Source organism: Ursus americanus, chromosome 14 (assembly GCF_024610735.1).
Source record: "Ursus americanus isolate L20-20 chromosome 14, mUrsAme1.1.p, whole genome shotgun sequence".
NCBI classification, from domain to species: Eukaryota; Metazoa; Chordata; class Mammalia; order Carnivora; family Ursidae; genus Ursus; species Ursus americanus.
The window spans coordinates 313,282-331,141 of NC_142140.1; the positions used below are offsets into that span (position 1 = coordinate 313,282).

The following is a 17,860-nucleotide window of genomic DNA, read 5'->3' on the forward strand; positions in this document are numbered from 1 at the left end:
GGATGGGGATCCAGGGAGGGGGGCAGGCTGGGGACCCACCACACATGGAAAGGCACTCCTTGGGCAGCTACACTGGGGGCATCCACAGACATCGTAGGCTTGAAGACTGAGCATAATGTTTGGTAGATGGGAGAAAAGTATCTCACTCTAATACAATCAGCATGTAAAGAAAATTTTGATAATTTTTTGACAGTTGGAAGTATAGTGTATCGAGGATGAGATGCCATTCTGTAATCTGCTCAAAGGTGCTACTCTGAAAAATAATAGTCAGGAAAAGAGCCTGTGGTAGAGCAATTACGGCCAGTCCAGTTCCTCTCCCTTTAAGCCAGGTCTGGCCTCAATGACTCACTGGATCAATAGGACAGGTGGAAGTGAGGTTCTGGGCTTTCTGAGGCCCCCTGATGGTTCTCGAGGAGGCTTGCATCTTCCACCTGGCCTCCCTGAGGGACCTGGGTGCCAGGAAGCAGCTGCCCCAGCATGGCACAAAGCAGAGGCAGCCAGCCCCATGGAACGCTGACCAAATTGAAGACTCACAAGTGAATTCAGTAACTTGCTATTCTAAGCCGCTGAGGTTTGGGGTGGTTTATTATGCAGCATTGGATAAGAACAGAACCCAGCATGCTGTGAGAGGCATCAGAGAGACAAGGAAGACACTCTCAGTGGGACCCAGCCTTGCCAGTCCCCAGGGGCTCTCCTAACTTCAGTAGTTGAGAAGGACTCAGCAGGAAGCTAGGCTGCATCCACAGCCCCCACCCCATCTGCATTCCCCTTCGGCACTCCCCTCCACAAAGTTCAAGAGAAGACCCCAGTAAGGCATGGAAGAGGGTCAGGCTCTCAAGAGACATAAGCAGGACTCCCTACCCATCAGCAAACCGAGAGATGATCATGACGGGCCCAAAGGACTCCTCCTTGGCTATGGACATGTGGTCCTCCACGTCCGTGAAAATGGTCGGCTCGAAGAAGAAACCTACGGGGGAGACGGAGGTCCACGGTCTGTAGGTGGGCGGTCCTGTCCCCTGCCAGGCCTGGGCCCCACCAGCCACCATGCACACACCCTGCAGTCTGTGACACCTCTGTGGTGGATGCAGCAGGCAGAGGCTGGCTCTCCTGCCCCAGGCATTGGAGTTCACAGGATCCTCACAACCCTTTCAACTAAATGCTGCTGAGGGAGATGGGCATCTCAGTGTTGGTGTGTGAGAGAGTAGAGATTCTTTACCTCGTGCAGCCCCGCGGATGGCTCTTCATCAGTTCCTATGGAGTAGGTTGAGCGGGAGAGGGGGGGAGCCCTGGACACGGGTTCTGATGGACAGGACCTCCCGGGACTGCCTCCCTGCTTCCCGGCCCCTCGGTGCAGGGGTTGATGCCCCAGGCACGGGGGTGAGTGCCCTCAGCCAGGCTGTGGCCTCCTCCTTTCCTGTCACCACATGCCCACCACCTCCTCCCATCCAGACTGCTGCCCGTACAGGCCCTGGTTGTAGGTGGAACCACCTCTGACAGCAGAAATATTTCTTCTATTTCTCCTCTAGACACAGAACCTGGGGACCCTGAGACCCTACTGGCCTGAGATGTAATTTAGCCTGACTAAGGGAAAATTGAGAGACTTGAAATTTTCTCTTTCCAGTTTTTAGGGAAAAAAAATTAACTTTAGAAAGAACTTAATAAAATGTTCCATACTTTTCATACATTTATAAACTATATTTTAACATTAATCACAGTTTTTAAAAGCTACGTTAGGTATGAACACATGTTGACTCATTTGGTACGGCCTGTGTTCTCTCAGTGTGCAAACAAGCGGCTGCCCACCAGGTGCTGGACGCTCTGCGCTGGCCGGGCGCTGGCCCTTTCCTGTTCTTTCTGTATTCTTCTCTGTCCTTCTGGGCCCCGCAAGGGGGACCGCATGCCCAAGTCCCTCATCCTCTGACGTCCAGTTGGGTTTGTACCTCACAGTTCTGCCCCTCGCTGGCGTTCAGGAATTTTGCTCCCTCCTCTTGGTCCTCAGGCCGGGGTGATAGTGGTGATAGCAGCCCCCTGGTGTCCTGGTTTCTGGGTGCTGCACCCCCTAACTGTTCTGCAAACCGTGCCTTCACTTCAATCTCTCCCCTCAGACTCTGGACGCTGGCCCCATGGAGCCCCTAGTCTACTGAGGGCAAGGAAGGGGGTGCCTGTCACTGGCTATAAAGCTGTCACTGTATGAGGTGCCAGGGGGCATCTTTGACACAGGAGCACCTGTGGTCTGGGCCTGGATGTTATTTGAGCTGGTTGATGAATTTGCCAGATGAGGAAATGGGGAGGTGTTTGCTAATCAAACGAGCAGCAGAAGCCCAAGGAGCAGGAAAACGTGAGACGTACTCAGAGAGAGTAAAATGTGGCTGGAGCATGGGTCATGGGCAAGCAGTTAGTAACCGACCACAGAAGACCCTGGGTATGAAGTGAGGAGCTTGAGTTTGCTGCTGCAGGAGGATGGGTCACCGCAGAAGCTGCTTCCACGTTGGGGGAGACATAATCAGACTTCTAGCAGCTACCATGAGTAAAGGGTTAGCATGGAACAAGAGGTTCCTCGGGAAGCAGACACGATGGTGCAGGCAACACAGGCGGCAGAGTCGGCAGTATGGCAGCAGGGATGCAGGGGAGGAAGAAAGATTTTTAATTTAAGGGAATGTGGCAATTAATTTAAAGTAGGGGGTCAAGAAAAGAGAGGAGTCGAGAATTCACTGTTTCCTTCCCTCCTTCCTTCCATCAAATTAACCCAGGTTTGGGGTGAGTCTCGGTGCTGGCGTGAAGGACCTAATGGTGTAGAAGACAGACATGGTGCCTGTCCGCATGTGGTAGGCAGTCTGACAAGGAAGCAGCTCGAACAGTCCACGCCGCACCCCTGCCCTCTGGCTCCAGTGACTTGACCAGATGGAAGATTCTAGAGAGGCAAGTGTATGTCTGGGTCAGGGTACTGTGATGATTGATGGGTTTGGTACCCGTTCAGTCTGAAGGGCCTGGCGACATGCAGGTGGAGGTGTCTAGGTGGCCAGGATTTCTGGAGGAGGAGGAGCCTGGAGACAGATACTGGGGAGGGTGTGAGCCACTGCAGGGGTGAGATCCTCCAGGGAAAGGGTCTGCCACGAGAAGTGCCCCAAGCTCAGGAGAGACTTGGGGATATACCTCCATTTAAGGCACAGGTGGAGAGGGAGGTTCAGTGAAAAGTGACCACTGAGAAGTAATGCCAAAGACAGAAAACCATGAAAGCCAGTGCCACGGAATCCACGGGAGGAAAGCAATTCAAGGATGCGGGATGTTTATGGCAAATCAAAGTCCTCTATGATATGCATTAAACCAGCACGGACTGGATTTCAGCTCTGCTGTCTTCACCTTGCCAGCACCACACCTGGTCCGGCAGGGGTCCAAAGAGCCAAGGCCACCGCAGTCAACGTCCCAGCTGAGCCCTGAGGCCTGGGAGCCTAACCGTGGCCTTCACATTCCTCCAGTTAGAGTGGGGCAGGAGATCAGAGGCTGTGCTGCCTGCCCTCCAGTTCCCCCCAGGGGGCCGGGAGTGCTCTGACTGACCTGGCCGAGGGACTTGTCTCCCACCACAGACCAGCGTGGCCCCTTCGTCCACGCCACGCTGGCAGTATTCCACCAGCTTCCGCAGGTGGGCTTCATGGTTTTGCGGCCCGTGGTTGGTGTCCCGGTCTAGCGGGTTGCCGATCTTCATCTTTCTCACCTCTTCTACCTGTGGAGAGGTCCTCCCAGTCAGGTCCTGCTAGGTACCGTGGTTTCAGAGACGATACTCCCAACTTGACCTGCCTAACATGTTTGCATGTTTGGTGACCAGCCACTGGGCCCTGAAGAAAGTCCACACGCCCTCAGGACATTCTCTATTCTGGTTCCAAACTTGCCTTCCAGGCTGAAACTCCAAATGTATCCTAATTGCAAGGAGACCCAAGCCTAACATCAGACAGGCTGAGAAAACAGAGGTGTCCAGGGCGGGGTGAGGGCCAGACATGGGCCAGCAAGGAATGTGTCCCTACAGTGGTCCTGTACCCAACTTCATAGGCTGAGAAGCTAAGAGAATGCTTGTCTGGGGCCTCCAGAATATGGAATGGGGGTGGGGCAGGGAAACATGTCCGGCTGCAATGCCCTGCTGACAAGAGGAACAGACTCTAAGTGGAGTGGAGGAGCCTTGGCTTTGAGTCCGCCCACTCCTGCTCCCACTTTTTCCCGCTTCAGACCCCAGCTTCAAGGCCCCCTCCTCTGGGAAGCCTTCCCTGTTGCCTCAGCCAACCTAAAAGTAGGTCTAGGCTTTGCTCCCTGGAGACATGGGTTTGGGTCTCCACGAAAGATGTGCTACATGGTACCTGATGGATTCTGGGGTTGGATGGAGAGAGTCCCTGAATATGGGATGTTGTGCTATGGAAAAGAACTCAGGCGGCATAACCAGTGGGAAGTAGACATCAGACTTTCTGGCTGCAGTTCACCCCTTGCATTTTTGTCACCTCTCTCCAGGCTTCTTCTTCGGTTTCTTAAGACCAAACAAGGTCATCTCAACCCTCACTGTAGCTGCATCAAGGTCAGGCCTGACTGGCTGCCTCTTCCTCTGAGGCCAGGGCTACTTCACCCCTCCATTCAGGCTCTACACGCCCCACCCAGGCCTAATCAGAAGACACTCAAGCCCCCAAGGACCACCCCCTGCCCTCTCACCAAGGACGCCTTAGTTCTTCTGTGCTGAGGGGAGTCCCCATCCCCTGCTTTGCTCCCTTTCCCTGCTCCCACCTGGCCACCAACTACCCCCCACCCCCAACTCCATCCCTAGGATGCCAAGAGCAATACTACTGAGTACCCTGGATGTGCCTCTCATTTCCTGTATTTGGGAGCTGAAACTATCCCAACAGCTTTGCTGAGATTCTAACCCCTGCCCTCACTCTGTGGGTGTTTGACGACTCCCTTGCAGACTCCTGGAGGCGATGGGGGCTTGCCCAGCTATGTTCCCTGCAACTACATCAGTCAGTGAGCTGCCTCCTCATGGGCCCTCCATCATGACTCCCCATCCGTGCCCCAGGTTCAGCTAGTCCTGTGCTGGGCCTGTTGCAGTGAAGGACTCACTCAGCCAGGCTGCCCAGCTCCCAAACTATAGTGGGTTATGTATTGTATTCATTTCTCACCGGGATAGGGTTGGTTTCCCACCCCTTGAATCCGGGCTGGCCTGTGACTTACTTTGGCAGGGAGAATGTGGCAGAAGCAAACTTTAGGGGTCCCAAGAGGCCTCTACACTCCTATTCTCATTCTTAGACATCCTGCCATTGGCCCTGCATGTGTCCAAGCACACGCTGCAGGATGAGGGACCACGAGCCATCCCAATTCAGCCACTGAGTGCTCCCACTGACAGCAGATGCACAAGCAAGCTCTGGTGAACCTGGGCTGGTGCCCACAGTGCCAACCCACAGGACTGTGACTGCATGAATGGCTGGCTGTTATCCCAAGCCACTAAGTTTTGGGAGCAGCTTGTTACATGGCAAAAGCTGTTACACTCCCTTCTAGAAATCCTGTTTCTTTCCTCACTGCCTTTCATATTTTTACCCATTATCCAAGACTCTCTCCAGAACTCCTTCCTAACAGCTGCCTCGCCTTGTCCCAGTCCTGCTCTCTCTTTTTTCCTGGCTTCCTAAATACAGATTTTTTAAATAAAGATTTTATTTATTTATTTGACAGAGAGAGACAGCCAGCGAGAGAGGGAACACAAGCAGGGGGAGTGGGAGAGGAAGAAGCAGGCTCATAGCGGAGGAGCCTGATGTGGGGCTCGATCCCGGAACACCAGGATCATGCCCTGAGCTGAAGGCAGACGCTTAACGACTGACCCACCCAGGTGTCCCCTAAATACAGTTTTTTAACCCTGCACGTAGGGGCTGTGTACCAGCATCCTGTCTCATATCCGCTGGGATCAGACTCTGCTCTCCAGGACGTGGGGAAAGGCTCTGGGCTGAAGCTGAGCCAACCAGAACTCCATAGGCCCTGCAATCACTGAATGGACCAGGGATGGACCTGGGACCCACTCACACCAACCAGCATCCTCCCCCCACAGCCTTTTCCAACAAAGTCAGCAGGGACAGAGTGACTTCCCCTCTGGTTCTATGTTGTAAGAATGTAGGAGATGCTGTGAGTGCCACACCCCATCCTCTTTACCTCTGAGTACCCACCTTGCAGTGGCTGGTGGCTGCTGGTCCCAGGGAGACCTCCTCTAGCCCACGGACACTCACAGCCAACAACGGATGACAGGGGACAAAAGCCTGGCCCCTTGACCCCAGGGGTACACCTAGGAGGTATCATTCGTGCTCCAGAGCTCCTATCTGTGGGTCAGACTAGGGCTGGATGTCACTTGAGACCATGTCCTGTCTCTGTTCTCTCCTGATCCCTTCCACCTCCCTGGCTTCACCTGACAGCTTGCCCATAATGAGCCACGTGCACCTGAATTCCTGGCTTAGGCTTCACTGCTGGGGAGCTGTCCTAGGACACGCCCTTTTTGGTTATGTCAGTTTGAGCTGCAGGGTCACTATTTCTTGCTGAAATAATAAAAACACGTGAAAAAGGATACAGCTTTGTCTGAGGGTTTCCTGACTCAGATGGACAGTGCCCGACTCCACCTGGCCCAGCCCTGCCTCCCTGCCCTCTACCCCCTGCAGCACAGGTGGCTGTCCTAGTGAAGACTCTGCAGCAAAACTTACCACCTTCTGTACAAACTGGTCATGGATTGAGTCCTCTACAAAAAGCCGTCCTGCTGCAATGCAGTTTTCCCCTTTGTTGAAGAAGACGGAGCTCATCCCCTTTGGAGAATGGAAAAGGATGCTGGCTTACAACCACTCCCAGGTTGCCAGCCCCCCACATCCCATCAGGCCCAGGTTCCCCCTTCTTATAGGGAAGGGGAGGAATATGTGTGTCCTGACCTCCAATGGTGGGCCAGGCCCAGCCAGCAATGGACATGCAGGCTCTACTAATTCTTCAGTCACCTCAAGAGGAGAGATGAGTCCCATTCCCTGTGGGACACCTGTGTCCACATTACAGAGGGTGGAGGACAAGAGGGAGTGGAATGGAGTGAAGTGAAGTGAACCTGAAGACCCTGTATGCAGGTGTGCTCCCTGGGGTGACGCAGGAGGGGTCAGAGTCCACACTGGCGCTGAGCCTGGAGAGTCTGTTAGGTTGAAGCAGGCAGCAGATGGCAGGCAAAGGCAGGCAGGCGGCCTCCTGTCTTGGGAGGGACAGGGTGCCAGCCCAGGCCTGAGAGAACTCCTGGCAGGAGTCCAGAATAATTGTCCTCGGAGGCTCAAGGGAGCCTGCATTTTGGACCTGGAAGCCCTCTGTGGGGGGCCAGGGGAGGAGGGAGAGCTTGGCTCCCCTGGAAGCTGGGATTGCACTGCCCAGTGACATGGCCTGGGCCTCTGGCCCTGCAGCAATGACCTTGGCACTGGGGCCAAGACCCTTGGGCTGATGGACTTGCCACCCTCAGTTTCCCTATCTGAGGCTGCACTCCCTTTCACGTCCATGTGGTGCGTCACATCGTCCTCCAGGGCACAGAGAGATAGATGGAATGGGGCATATTTGGACACCTGGTTGAACTGGCTTGCTCCCACAGGTGTGGAGAGGGGGACCGAAGCATAACAATGACAATGATAATACGAACATAAGAACCACTGACACAAAGCACCTGCCACATCTTCTTAGCCCTTCAGACTTAATAGTTTGTAGAATCCCTGTAACAACCACAGGAATATTCTCTTTATGACACAGGTGAGAACACGAGGCCCGGAAATGCTGAGAAACTTGCCTGAGGCTGCCCAGTGAGTCAGTGGTGGACCTGGGCCAGTGGACATGGCAGAAAGGAAGAGTCGTCATGCTGGTTTCAGAACAGATGGAACCGTGGCTTACATTGCCCATTCTGTGGAGCTGATCTCAGCAATTCTGACAGTTATGAAACCTCTTGGGAAGTTTGTTTTCGGGAAGGCATATGTCATTCCTTGTCCCCCAGGCCCCCTCCTGCCAGTCTAGGCCAAATGTGTGAGTTTGTAGAATCAGAGATGGGTGCCCCACCTCCACCCCCCAAGGCAGGCCCTCACCATCTGCACAGCCTTGCTGAGGTCACAGTCAGCAAAGATGATGAGGGGCGACTTCCCTCCCAACTCCAGGGACACCTTCTTCAGGTTACTCAGGGCGCAGCTGAAAGGGACAGAGGTTGGTAGGGCTGGGTCCCTGGGAGACTGAGACGCAGGGGCTCCAGGTGGAGGGGCTAAGGGAAGCTCCAAAGCATGCTTTACTCAAAGGGCAAGCAGGGGGTCAGAAGGAGCTTCTCCCCACTCCCATGCTCGTCAGCTCTTCCCACCTCCCTCCCCTTGCCACATTGCTGCCCTCCTCCTCTTCCACACCCGGGCCCACACCCACCCACCACAGGGCCCTTGCTCTTACAGCCCCCTCTGGATCACTCCGCCCAGATATCCTCAAAGCTTGTCCCTCACTTCCTTCTGGCCTCTGCTCCATCCATTTGTTGGGGTACCTGCCCCAACCGTTCCCTACAAAACGAACGCTCCTGTGCTCCATGCCTGCGGTGCTTTGCTGCACGTTGTATTTGTGTCCAACCCTGACCATCAACATAAGCCCCACCAGGGCAGGCAGGCATTTGTCTGGTCATGCAGCTGCGTTTGGTAAATATCCAATGAATAAACCAAACACGAACCATTCCCCAGCTGGGACAGCTCAGTGCCACATGGACTCTGGCACCTCAGATTTTTAGTGACAGGTGCAAACAGAGAGAAGCTAGGGATCCTGCATGCTGCATCGATGGGCACAAAATGGACTTACTGATACCGTCCTCTCAAGGGACACTAAAGGACTGGGCCAGTGACAACCACCAGACATGGCACAGGATGGGAGTGGGGGGGCCTCCTCCCTCAGGACTGACTCAGGAAGAGGACTTCCATCTCAGGCACCAGCCACAGGGGTCTTGGAGAGCCCCCAGAAGATGGCAGTCCCAGAGCCACAGGATGCCTATCCAAGCCTTCCTGCCCTGGAGACCTCAGACCTGACAATTACTGAGCCCTCTCTCTGGCCTTAGCACACATGTGCTCACATATGACTATTGCCTATACAGCAAAGGGGAGACTAGCTAGCTTTTGAATAAGGACAGGTAAATAAACTGCTATGACTATTTGCAGCTACCCCTCCCACTCCCTCATCTGTCCATCTGCTCTCTGTCCATCAGTTTTGCACCACCGCCAGGCTCCCTCTCTTCAATGTTGAGGCATGCTCTCCTGCATTCAAAATGTATCAGAACAGCTCCACCTGCCCTCTCACAGGCTGTGACATCAGCCTCTACTGGCCCTAAAGACACACTCCACCAGCCACATTGGCTGTGGCTCCTGACCCAGAAGAGGATCTCATGTAAAGCTGCTGTGATTAAGCATGGTGCCACTCAAGGGACGGGACAGAGTCCAGGATGCACCCTGGCTTACAGAGTGGGTGTGGGGCCAAGGGGTGAGAATCCCATCTTGTGGGGCACACAGGGGCCCGTGGAGAGCAGGGTCAGAGGCTGCAGAAGAGTCCAGGGAGAAAGAACACTGATCTGCACTGGGGGCTACAATGAGATGTTGTTTTAACACAAGAGAAGCCTTTCTCCCTGTGGAATTGTCATGTCATAGCTGGGTGGCCCCAGGAGGTCTCACACATGAGTCTTACAACAGAGACAGAGGAGGGTGGTCACATGACTTCAGAGAAAGGCGTCAGTATGCCCAACAGAAGCCCCAGCCCCTCTCTATTTGTACCTTTCACCCAAGTACAGATGCCTGAAACCCACCCCCAGAATTCAGCCACAGTGGGGTGGGGCTCAGGCATCCCATGGTTGTCTTGCGGAAGCCAGGGGTACAATGTGCTGTGTTGTGTTCCAGCCCTCTCCAAGCTCATCAGCTACATAGACCAGAACCACGGAGCACGCAAACTCCCCTCGCTGAACTGATGGGGAAACTGAGGCTTGGGAGGGTCAGGGCTTGGGCCCAGTCCTATCATGAATTACTGACAGAGCCAGGAACACAACCCCAGCTGCTTGAGGCAGGTCCAAGGAATAAGAGATGAGAGGATGTTCTAGAACAGGGCTGTCCAGTAGACTAGAACAAACACCTCAAATACCAGCCATATATGTAATGGCAATTCTTTAGTAGCCACTAAAAAACTAAATTAAATTTTAGTTTTAAGGAAAAACCAAAAAGAAACCAATGAAATTAATTCTAATATATTTTATTTAACCAAATTAATAAAAAATATCATTTCAACTTGCAATCAATGTAAGAAGTTATTAACGAGCCAACTTCTGTACTAAGTTTTCAAAATCCAGGGGACCTTTTACACTTGAAGCACATCTCAATTCAGAGCAGCTTTGTCCCACTTGTGCTCGTGGCCCCAAATTGCACTGAGTCTTCAGCAGCCCCCTGGTCTGAGTGTGCTCTGCAGAGCAGCCGCACCAGCCTCACCAAGGGCTTGTCAGAAACCCAGACACAGAGTCAGAACCTGCATCAAGCTCACACACAGCACTGTCCACATCCCAACACTGTGACCAGGGGTGCCCTCACCCACCTACCTCTTCATGATGTGTTTTCCCACCTCTGTAGAACCCGTGAACCCAATTTTTCGCACATCAGGATGGTCTGAGAGTCTCTGGCCAACCAGCGAGCCTGTAGGTGAGAGTGGGCAAGGGGGTCAGGGTGGCTGCCAGGTGCTGAGGGGGAGGTATAAGCTCTCTGACCCTCCACACACACATCTCAAGGCCAGAGCTCTGTGCACCCCAAGTGCTTAGTGCCCACAGTGCCTGGGGCTCACTGGGCCTTGTTGCCTGCCACCGGCAGAATTGTGTCCCCTCAAAATTCATTATGTTGAAGTCCTAACCCCCAGTACCTCAGATCTGACTGTATTTGGAGACAGGGTCTTTAAAGGGGGAATGGGATAGGCTGGTGATGGGTAGTAAGGAGGGCACGTATTGCATGGTGCACTGGGTGTTATACGCAAGTAATGAATCATAGAACTTTACATCAAAAACTAGCAATGTACTGTATGGTGACTAACATAATATAATAAAAATATTATTAAAAAATAATAAATAAAACAAAATCTAAAAAAATAAAAAAATAAAGAGGTGATTAAGTTAAAATGAGGCCATCTTCTCCTTCCTTCAACACACACTGTCGCCTCAGCTGATCTCACCCTGGCTCACCTCTTCAAATGCCATCTTCATACACATCATCCTCTAAATCTGTCTGCAATCTGGATCCATTTGTGAGTCCTCTGACTGCTCACCACCTCCACTTGGATGTCAAACAGCCTCTCAAATTCAACAAATTTGAAACCAAACTCTTAATCTTTCCCCAGACGTGCTCCTCCTCCAGGTTCTCCATTTCAGTAAACAACCTCTCCTTGCAACCAGTTGTTGAAGCTAAGAACCTGGGAGTCGGTCCTGACATTTCCCTTCCCCACCTTGTCAACTGCCCAGTCCTGGGCTCCTCCACCCACCCAGTCCCTCCATTTCTGCTTCTCCCCTGCCTCCAAGCTCATAAAACTTCATGTGCCCAGGTGCACCTGTGAAGATTCTGGTTTAGTAGGTTTGGAGTGAGATACTTGCATCCTCTCTATATAGTTAAAGTTCTATACATGGTTAAAGCTCTAAATATAGTTAAAGCTCTCTAAGTGATTTTTTAAAGATTTACTCACTCATTTAGAGAGAGAGAAAGAGAAAGCATGGGTGTGATAAGGGGCAGAGGGAGAGAATCTTCAAGCTGACTCCCCACTGAGCACAGAGCCCAACACAGGGCTCCATCTCACAACACATGAGATCATGACCTGAGCCAAAACTAAGAGGCAGACACTTAACCAACTGAGCCACCCAGACACCACAGCTCTCTTAAGTGATTTTGATACTAATTCCATTCCACCATTCTTGTTAAAAAGAAAATAACTGTTTGGGAAAGAAATATTTGCAAAAGATATACCTGATAAAGGACTGTTAACCAAAATATACAAAGAGATCAACGATAAGAAAATAAGCAATACAATTTAAAATGGGCAAAATATCTGTACACACACCTCATCAAAGAAGATATACGGATGGCAAATGGATATACGTGAAGATGCTCCACATATAACCTTAGAGGTCGCAAATCAAAACCACCATGACACACTTACTAAAATGTCCCAAATCCAAAACTCTGGCACCCCCAAATGCTGGAGAGGATATGGAGCAACAGGAATTCTCATTCATGGTTGGAGGGAATGCAAAATGGTACAACTGCTTTGGAAGACAGTTTGGCCATCTCTTACAAAAGTAAACATAACCTTACCATAAGATCCATCCATCACACTCCTTGGTATTTACCAAATGAGTCAAAAACTTGTCTACATAAAACAGATAGATGTTATTAGCAGCTTTATTCATAGCTGCCAAAACATGGAATCAACTGAGATGTCCTTCAGTAGGTGAACAGATAAATAAATTGTGGTACATCCAGACAATGGAATATTATTCAGCATTAAAAAGAAATGAGCTATCAAGCCATAAAAAGATGTGGAAGAACCTTAAATGCATATTACTAAGTGAAAGAAGCCAATCTGAAAAGACTATATACCATAAGAGTCCAACTATATGACATTCTGGAAAAGGCAAAACTATGGAGACAGTAAAAGATTGGTGGCTGCCAGGGATTGGAGGGAGGGAGGGAGGGATGAGTAGGCGGAGTATAGGGAAATTTTAGGGCAGTGACACTATTCTATATAATACCACAATGGTGGAGGCATGTCATTATACATTTGTCATAGAATGTACAACACCAAGAGTGAATCCTAATGAAAACTATGGACTTGGAGTGATAATGATGTGTCAGTGTAAGTTTGTCAATTGTAACAAACCTACCACTCTGGCATAGGATGTTGATAGCAAGGGAGGCTGTGTGCATATGGGGATATGGGGTATATGGGAACTCTCTACACTTTCTACTCAATCTTTCTGTGAACCTTAAACTGCTCTGAAAAATAAAGTGTATTTAATAATAATAATAATAATAATAATATCACTGTTTTAGGCTATCAAAGAAATATATATAAGAAGGTATCATATATCGGATTACAAAGAAATTCTCCATTTTAAAGGTTTTGTTTTTAAGTAATCTCTACACCCAATATGGGGCTAGAACTCACAATCCTGAGACCAAGAGTTGCATGGTTCACTGAATGACCTGGCCAGGTGCCCCCAAAATTCTCCATTTAAGAAAGCAGAATATTTACAAGCTATTATGGGTTAGATTCAGTCCTCCCCCCATTCATATGTTGATACCCTAACCCCCAGTACCTCAGAATGTGACTTTATCTGCTACCTGGTTTGTGGTACTTTGTCATGGCAGCACTAGCAAACTAATACACACCCATATTCTCTAATCATGACATAATAAAACTAAAAATTTAAGAACAGAATTTTAGAAAAAAAAAACCTGGAAAATTTTTTAGCCTTTTTACTTACTGGGTCAGAGAAGATATCAAAACTACAGTTTCATGTTATTTAAGAATAATAAAAATAAAGGAGACAAGATGGCAGAGGAGTAGGGGACCCCATTTCAACCAGTCTCCTGAATTTAGCTGGATAGCTACCAAACCATTCTGAACACCCATAAAATCAGTCTGAGATGAAAGAATATATATCTGGATCTCTACAAGCAGAAAAGCACTGCTTTTTGCAAGGTAGGAAGTGTAAAGTTGTGAATCTGCAGGGAGATATCAGAAGATAAACAGAAGGGGGAAGGGAGCCTCCATAAGTTGGCACCAGGAAAGTGATATAACACCAGAGCGCAAGATTAGAACCCTTAGAAATTTGCTCTAGAGAGCGACATCCCTCTCTGAAAGGGGGTCTGGAAATGAAAAGGCAGAATTCTAGGTAGAGCATCATGGGTCAGGATATGAGAAGACTCAGAGCCAAAGGGGCTTCCTGGACAAACAGAGTACCTGAGCGGTGGAGCCAGGAAGCATCTTATGGTCAGTGAGACCAGGAAGGGTCCCTCAGCTCGGATCACCATAAACTGCAAGCTGGGTCAATTGAGAATCGCTCTTCTCTTGGGCAGCCTGAAAACATCAGGAGCCTGTGCCCACAAACAGGCAAAAACTCGCAGAGTGATAGAAGCCAGAAAAGGGCTTTAGAGTAGCGCTCAAACAGGATCCAGGAGCTGTGGGGGGGGCACACACATGAGCCTGCAGTGCTTGCGGTTTTGGAAGCATAAAGGGCAGGGATGCCCCTGGCCCCAGGATGACCTATGAGAGAATCACTGTAGGTGTGCACCACAGGAGGCTGCGGTTTTCAGCAGCATACAGACACAGAAACTTTGTCCTAGGTTTAGTGAAGAGAGCAGACTGTGATTTCTCTGCTCTGGGCCAGAGATTTGGCTGTGGCCATTTTTGCTCTGACACTTGGAAGGGACACAGAAAGCTGCCGGGGGAACAAAAGCACAGAAGACCGGTTTCCACGGAGCCCATCCCCCCAGCAAGGGGCAAGGCAACTCTGCCCAAGCAGGGTTGCCTAAGAAACAGCACAGCAGGACCCTCCCCCAGAAGAAAGGCTAGAGGAACAAGAAGACGACAACCCTATGGACCCCATAAGACTGTAAAATCCCAACACCAGGAGAAAATAGTATGGTGAGCTCCAGGTGTTGTCTCATGGCTTGTTTATTTTTCATACTAAACTCTCTTTTTCTTCTTTTTTTCTTTCTCTTATGCTTCTCTGTTTTTTCTTGTTTCCTTTTTCTCATTTCAACTAGATGTTTATTATATCAACTTATAATTCATAGTAGCTTTCTAACTTGTATTTTTTCACACCTACTTTGTTTTATAGACATATGCTTGTCATTTTTTCACTATTCAATTTTACCCTTTTATATATACTAGTTTTACTTTCATTGTAATTTTAAGAAGACACACAGACCAAAATACACCCAGGAACAACTGAAACACCCTGCTTTGTCCACACGGAGAGATTATAGCACCCCTTCCTCTCACCACCCCTTTAAAAAAATTTTTTTTAATCTTATAAATTTTATTCTTGTGTTGCTGCAACATGGACGGCACTGCAGGAGATAATGCTAAGTGAAATAAGTCAAGCAGAGAAAGACAATTATCTAATGGTTTCTCTCATCTATGGAACATAAGAACTAGGAAGATCTGTAGGAAAGGAAAGGGATAAAGAAAGGGGGGGGTAATCAGAAGGGGGAATGAAGCATGAGAGACTATGGACTCTGGGAAACAAACTGAGGGCTTCAGAGGTTGGGCGGTGGGGGAATGGGATAGGCTGGTGATGGGTAGTAAGGAGGGCACGTATTGCATGGTGTACTGGGTGTTATATGCAACTAATGAATCATTGAACTTTACATCAAAAACCAGGGATGTACTGTATGGTGACTACATAATATAATAAAAAATATTATTATAAAAAACAAAAAGCAATTCATGTAATAGCTCACCAGATGCTCTAAGCCTAGACAAATTCTCTCAAACTTTCAAGGGCAGATAATTCCCAAGTTACTTAATTTATTCCAGAGCACATATATACATACAAAGATGGAAAACATTTGGAGAAGCATTTGAAAGCTAGAACACTTCCAGGTGTGTGTCTCTCCCACCATGGAAGAGGGTCATCTCCCCACCAGGCTGGCCACCCCCACTGGATCATTGTGCCCCCGGTTGCTCTGCCCGACTAACTTAAATCATGCAGCAAGCCCTATTCTGACCAAGTATATCTCCAGCTGCCTGGAGCCCTGGCTCCCCCAGATGCCCATGTCCACATCCCTTACCAGATCCCAGGAGGATGTTGACCACACCCTTGGGAATGCCAGCCTTCAAAGTCAACTCTGCAAACTTCAAGGCTGTGAGTGGGGTCACCTGAAGAGGCAGGAAAGAAGACTGGGTCAAGAGGGATTGGGAAGTGGGGTTCTGCCTTCCTCTTCCAGCATCCTAGGCAGCAAGCAGGGAGAAGCAGTCATGGCAGGAAGACCTTCCAGAGGAAGCCCCATCATAGCGGGTACTGCCAACCCAGCCAGCTTCCCCACAGCTCCAGTGGAAAGCTGGGAGTGAGGCCAGCTACCTCACATACTTTCTAGTGCCTTCTCCTGGCAGGCTCCAGCCATGTGGCCCGGCCTGGCCCCCTCCTGAATGTTCATACCTCCTTCATTCAGGGAGTGGGGAGTCCCGGGACTGCCTGGAAGTACCTCAGTGGCGGGCAGTGGTCTGTGCAAGATTCTCACTGCTCGAGGCCGTTCCTTTCCCCTTGACTTGCCAGCAGCCATTCCTCTTCGGGCCCAGGTAATTTTCCTTGTAAAGGTTGGATTGTGCCCCACCCACCATCAGGCCTCAGAGCCGCCACACCTGTGGGGTGCCGGTCCTGGGAGGGCACAGGCCTGTGAGCGGCTCTTCCAGGGAGAAGGGCCTGGATGTATACACAGCACCCCAGTGTTAACGGGGTCACCTCAGAGGGTTGTTGTGATTCTCAATAAGCAAATATATGCGATTTTTTAGTCTAATTTGTTACGTATTAAATTTAGTCTAATTTGTTACGTATTAAATTTAGTCTAATTTGTTACGTATTAAAATGCCTTAGGAGTGCCTGACTCAGGGCGAGTACTGTAAATGTCAACTATTGTTATTGTTGGTTTTAATTTACAATACTTTTGGAGCCAAACTGCCCCAAAGCACCAGGGGAGCAAGAGACCTCCTGGGCACTGTCCAGAGCCACATGACGGAGCACCTTGCCTTCAGTTCCTAACAGCCCTGGGGGCAGGCAGGGGAGGAGCTGCTCCTGCCACGACACAGAGGAAGAAGCTGAGGCTCATGTGGGCCGTGTCCTCATCCCAGGGGGACCCTGCTCAGGCCCTTCCAGCCTGTTTGAGTGACCCTGAGGTCCTGCCTCTGTAGCTTCTCTATGAGGGACTGGGCTTCAGTCTCAGAACATGAGGCCTGGACAAGGGTTACCAAACAGGGTTTCTGCTCCCCCAAACCCAGAGTGCTGGCGTCTGTGGAGAAATCCCTGACTGCTCACCAAGCAGCTGCAGGGACAGGGTTGGCTAACCTGACTCAGCCACCCTACGCCGAAAGAACAGACTCTGCCTACAGCCCACACTGGCCTCTGCCACTGTGAACAGGGCCCACAGAAGGCCAGGCCGCATTAGCAGTACCCTCCTCCCTTGAGGAGAAACCAGTCCCGGGTGGGCAAAGGGGCCAAGAGGCCACCTGTCTCCTTTATAGGGTGCTTGCCAATACCCTTTATAGCCCACAGGCCCTGCCCAGAACACACCCACACCCACCTGGGCAGGCTTGATCACCACTGTGTTCCCAGCAGCCAGGCAGGCAGCCGTCTTCCAGGACAGCATCATCAGGGGGTAGTTCCAGGGGATGATGATGACACAGACCCTGCCAGACCAAAGAATGGGACCCTGTCTCTCCACATAGCCTGGGGCCCAGACACCTGCCAACGGGGTCCTCTCTGCCCAGCCTGACACCCACTCCACTCCACTCCACTCCACTCCACTCCACTCCACTCCACTCCACTCCGGGCTTCCTGATACGGAGCCAAATGTCCCTTTAGAGTTAGCTTATGCCTGCCTTTCCAGTCCCTCATGGGGCAGTATGTTCAATCTGGGAGTAGCTCCTCTTCCCAGCAGGGCATGATGGCAGGGAAGTTTCTGATGGGAACTGTGAGACCTGCCTAGGAACAGTTGAGTAGGGTGTGACACCAGGCAATGGGGAAGGTGACAGCAGGCAGGGCCTGGGAGAAGGCCAAAGACTACATGGGCAGTCTGAGAGGGTACGGGAGAGGGCTGGG

General features: G+C 50.6%; 1 protein-coding gene across 4 annotated transcripts in view; it reads right to left on the reverse strand.

Annotated features, from left to right (window-relative positions):
- The window catches only part of ALDH1L1 (aldehyde dehydrogenase 1 family member L1), a 107,738-nt gene that overhangs the window by 2,841 nt on the left and 87,037 nt on the right, over positions 1-17,860 (reverse strand). For all 4 annotated transcript variants that reach the window (XM_045812449.2, XM_045812450.2, XM_045812448.2 and 1 more), the window contains 7 exons: positions 17,343-17,448; positions 15,837-15,924; positions 10,601-10,694; positions 8,094-8,193; positions 6,708-6,806; positions 3,556-3,721; positions 862-967 (listed from right to left, as the gene is read on the reverse strand). In XM_045812449.2, coding sequence (XP_045668405.1) covers positions 862-967; positions 3,556-3,721; positions 6,708-6,806; positions 8,094-8,193; positions 10,601-10,694; positions 15,837-15,924; positions 17,343-17,448 — 759 coding nt within the window. The remainder of the gene's footprint in view (positions 1-861; positions 968-3,555; positions 3,722-6,707; positions 6,807-8,093; positions 8,194-10,600; positions 10,695-15,836; positions 15,925-17,342; positions 17,449-17,860) is intronic.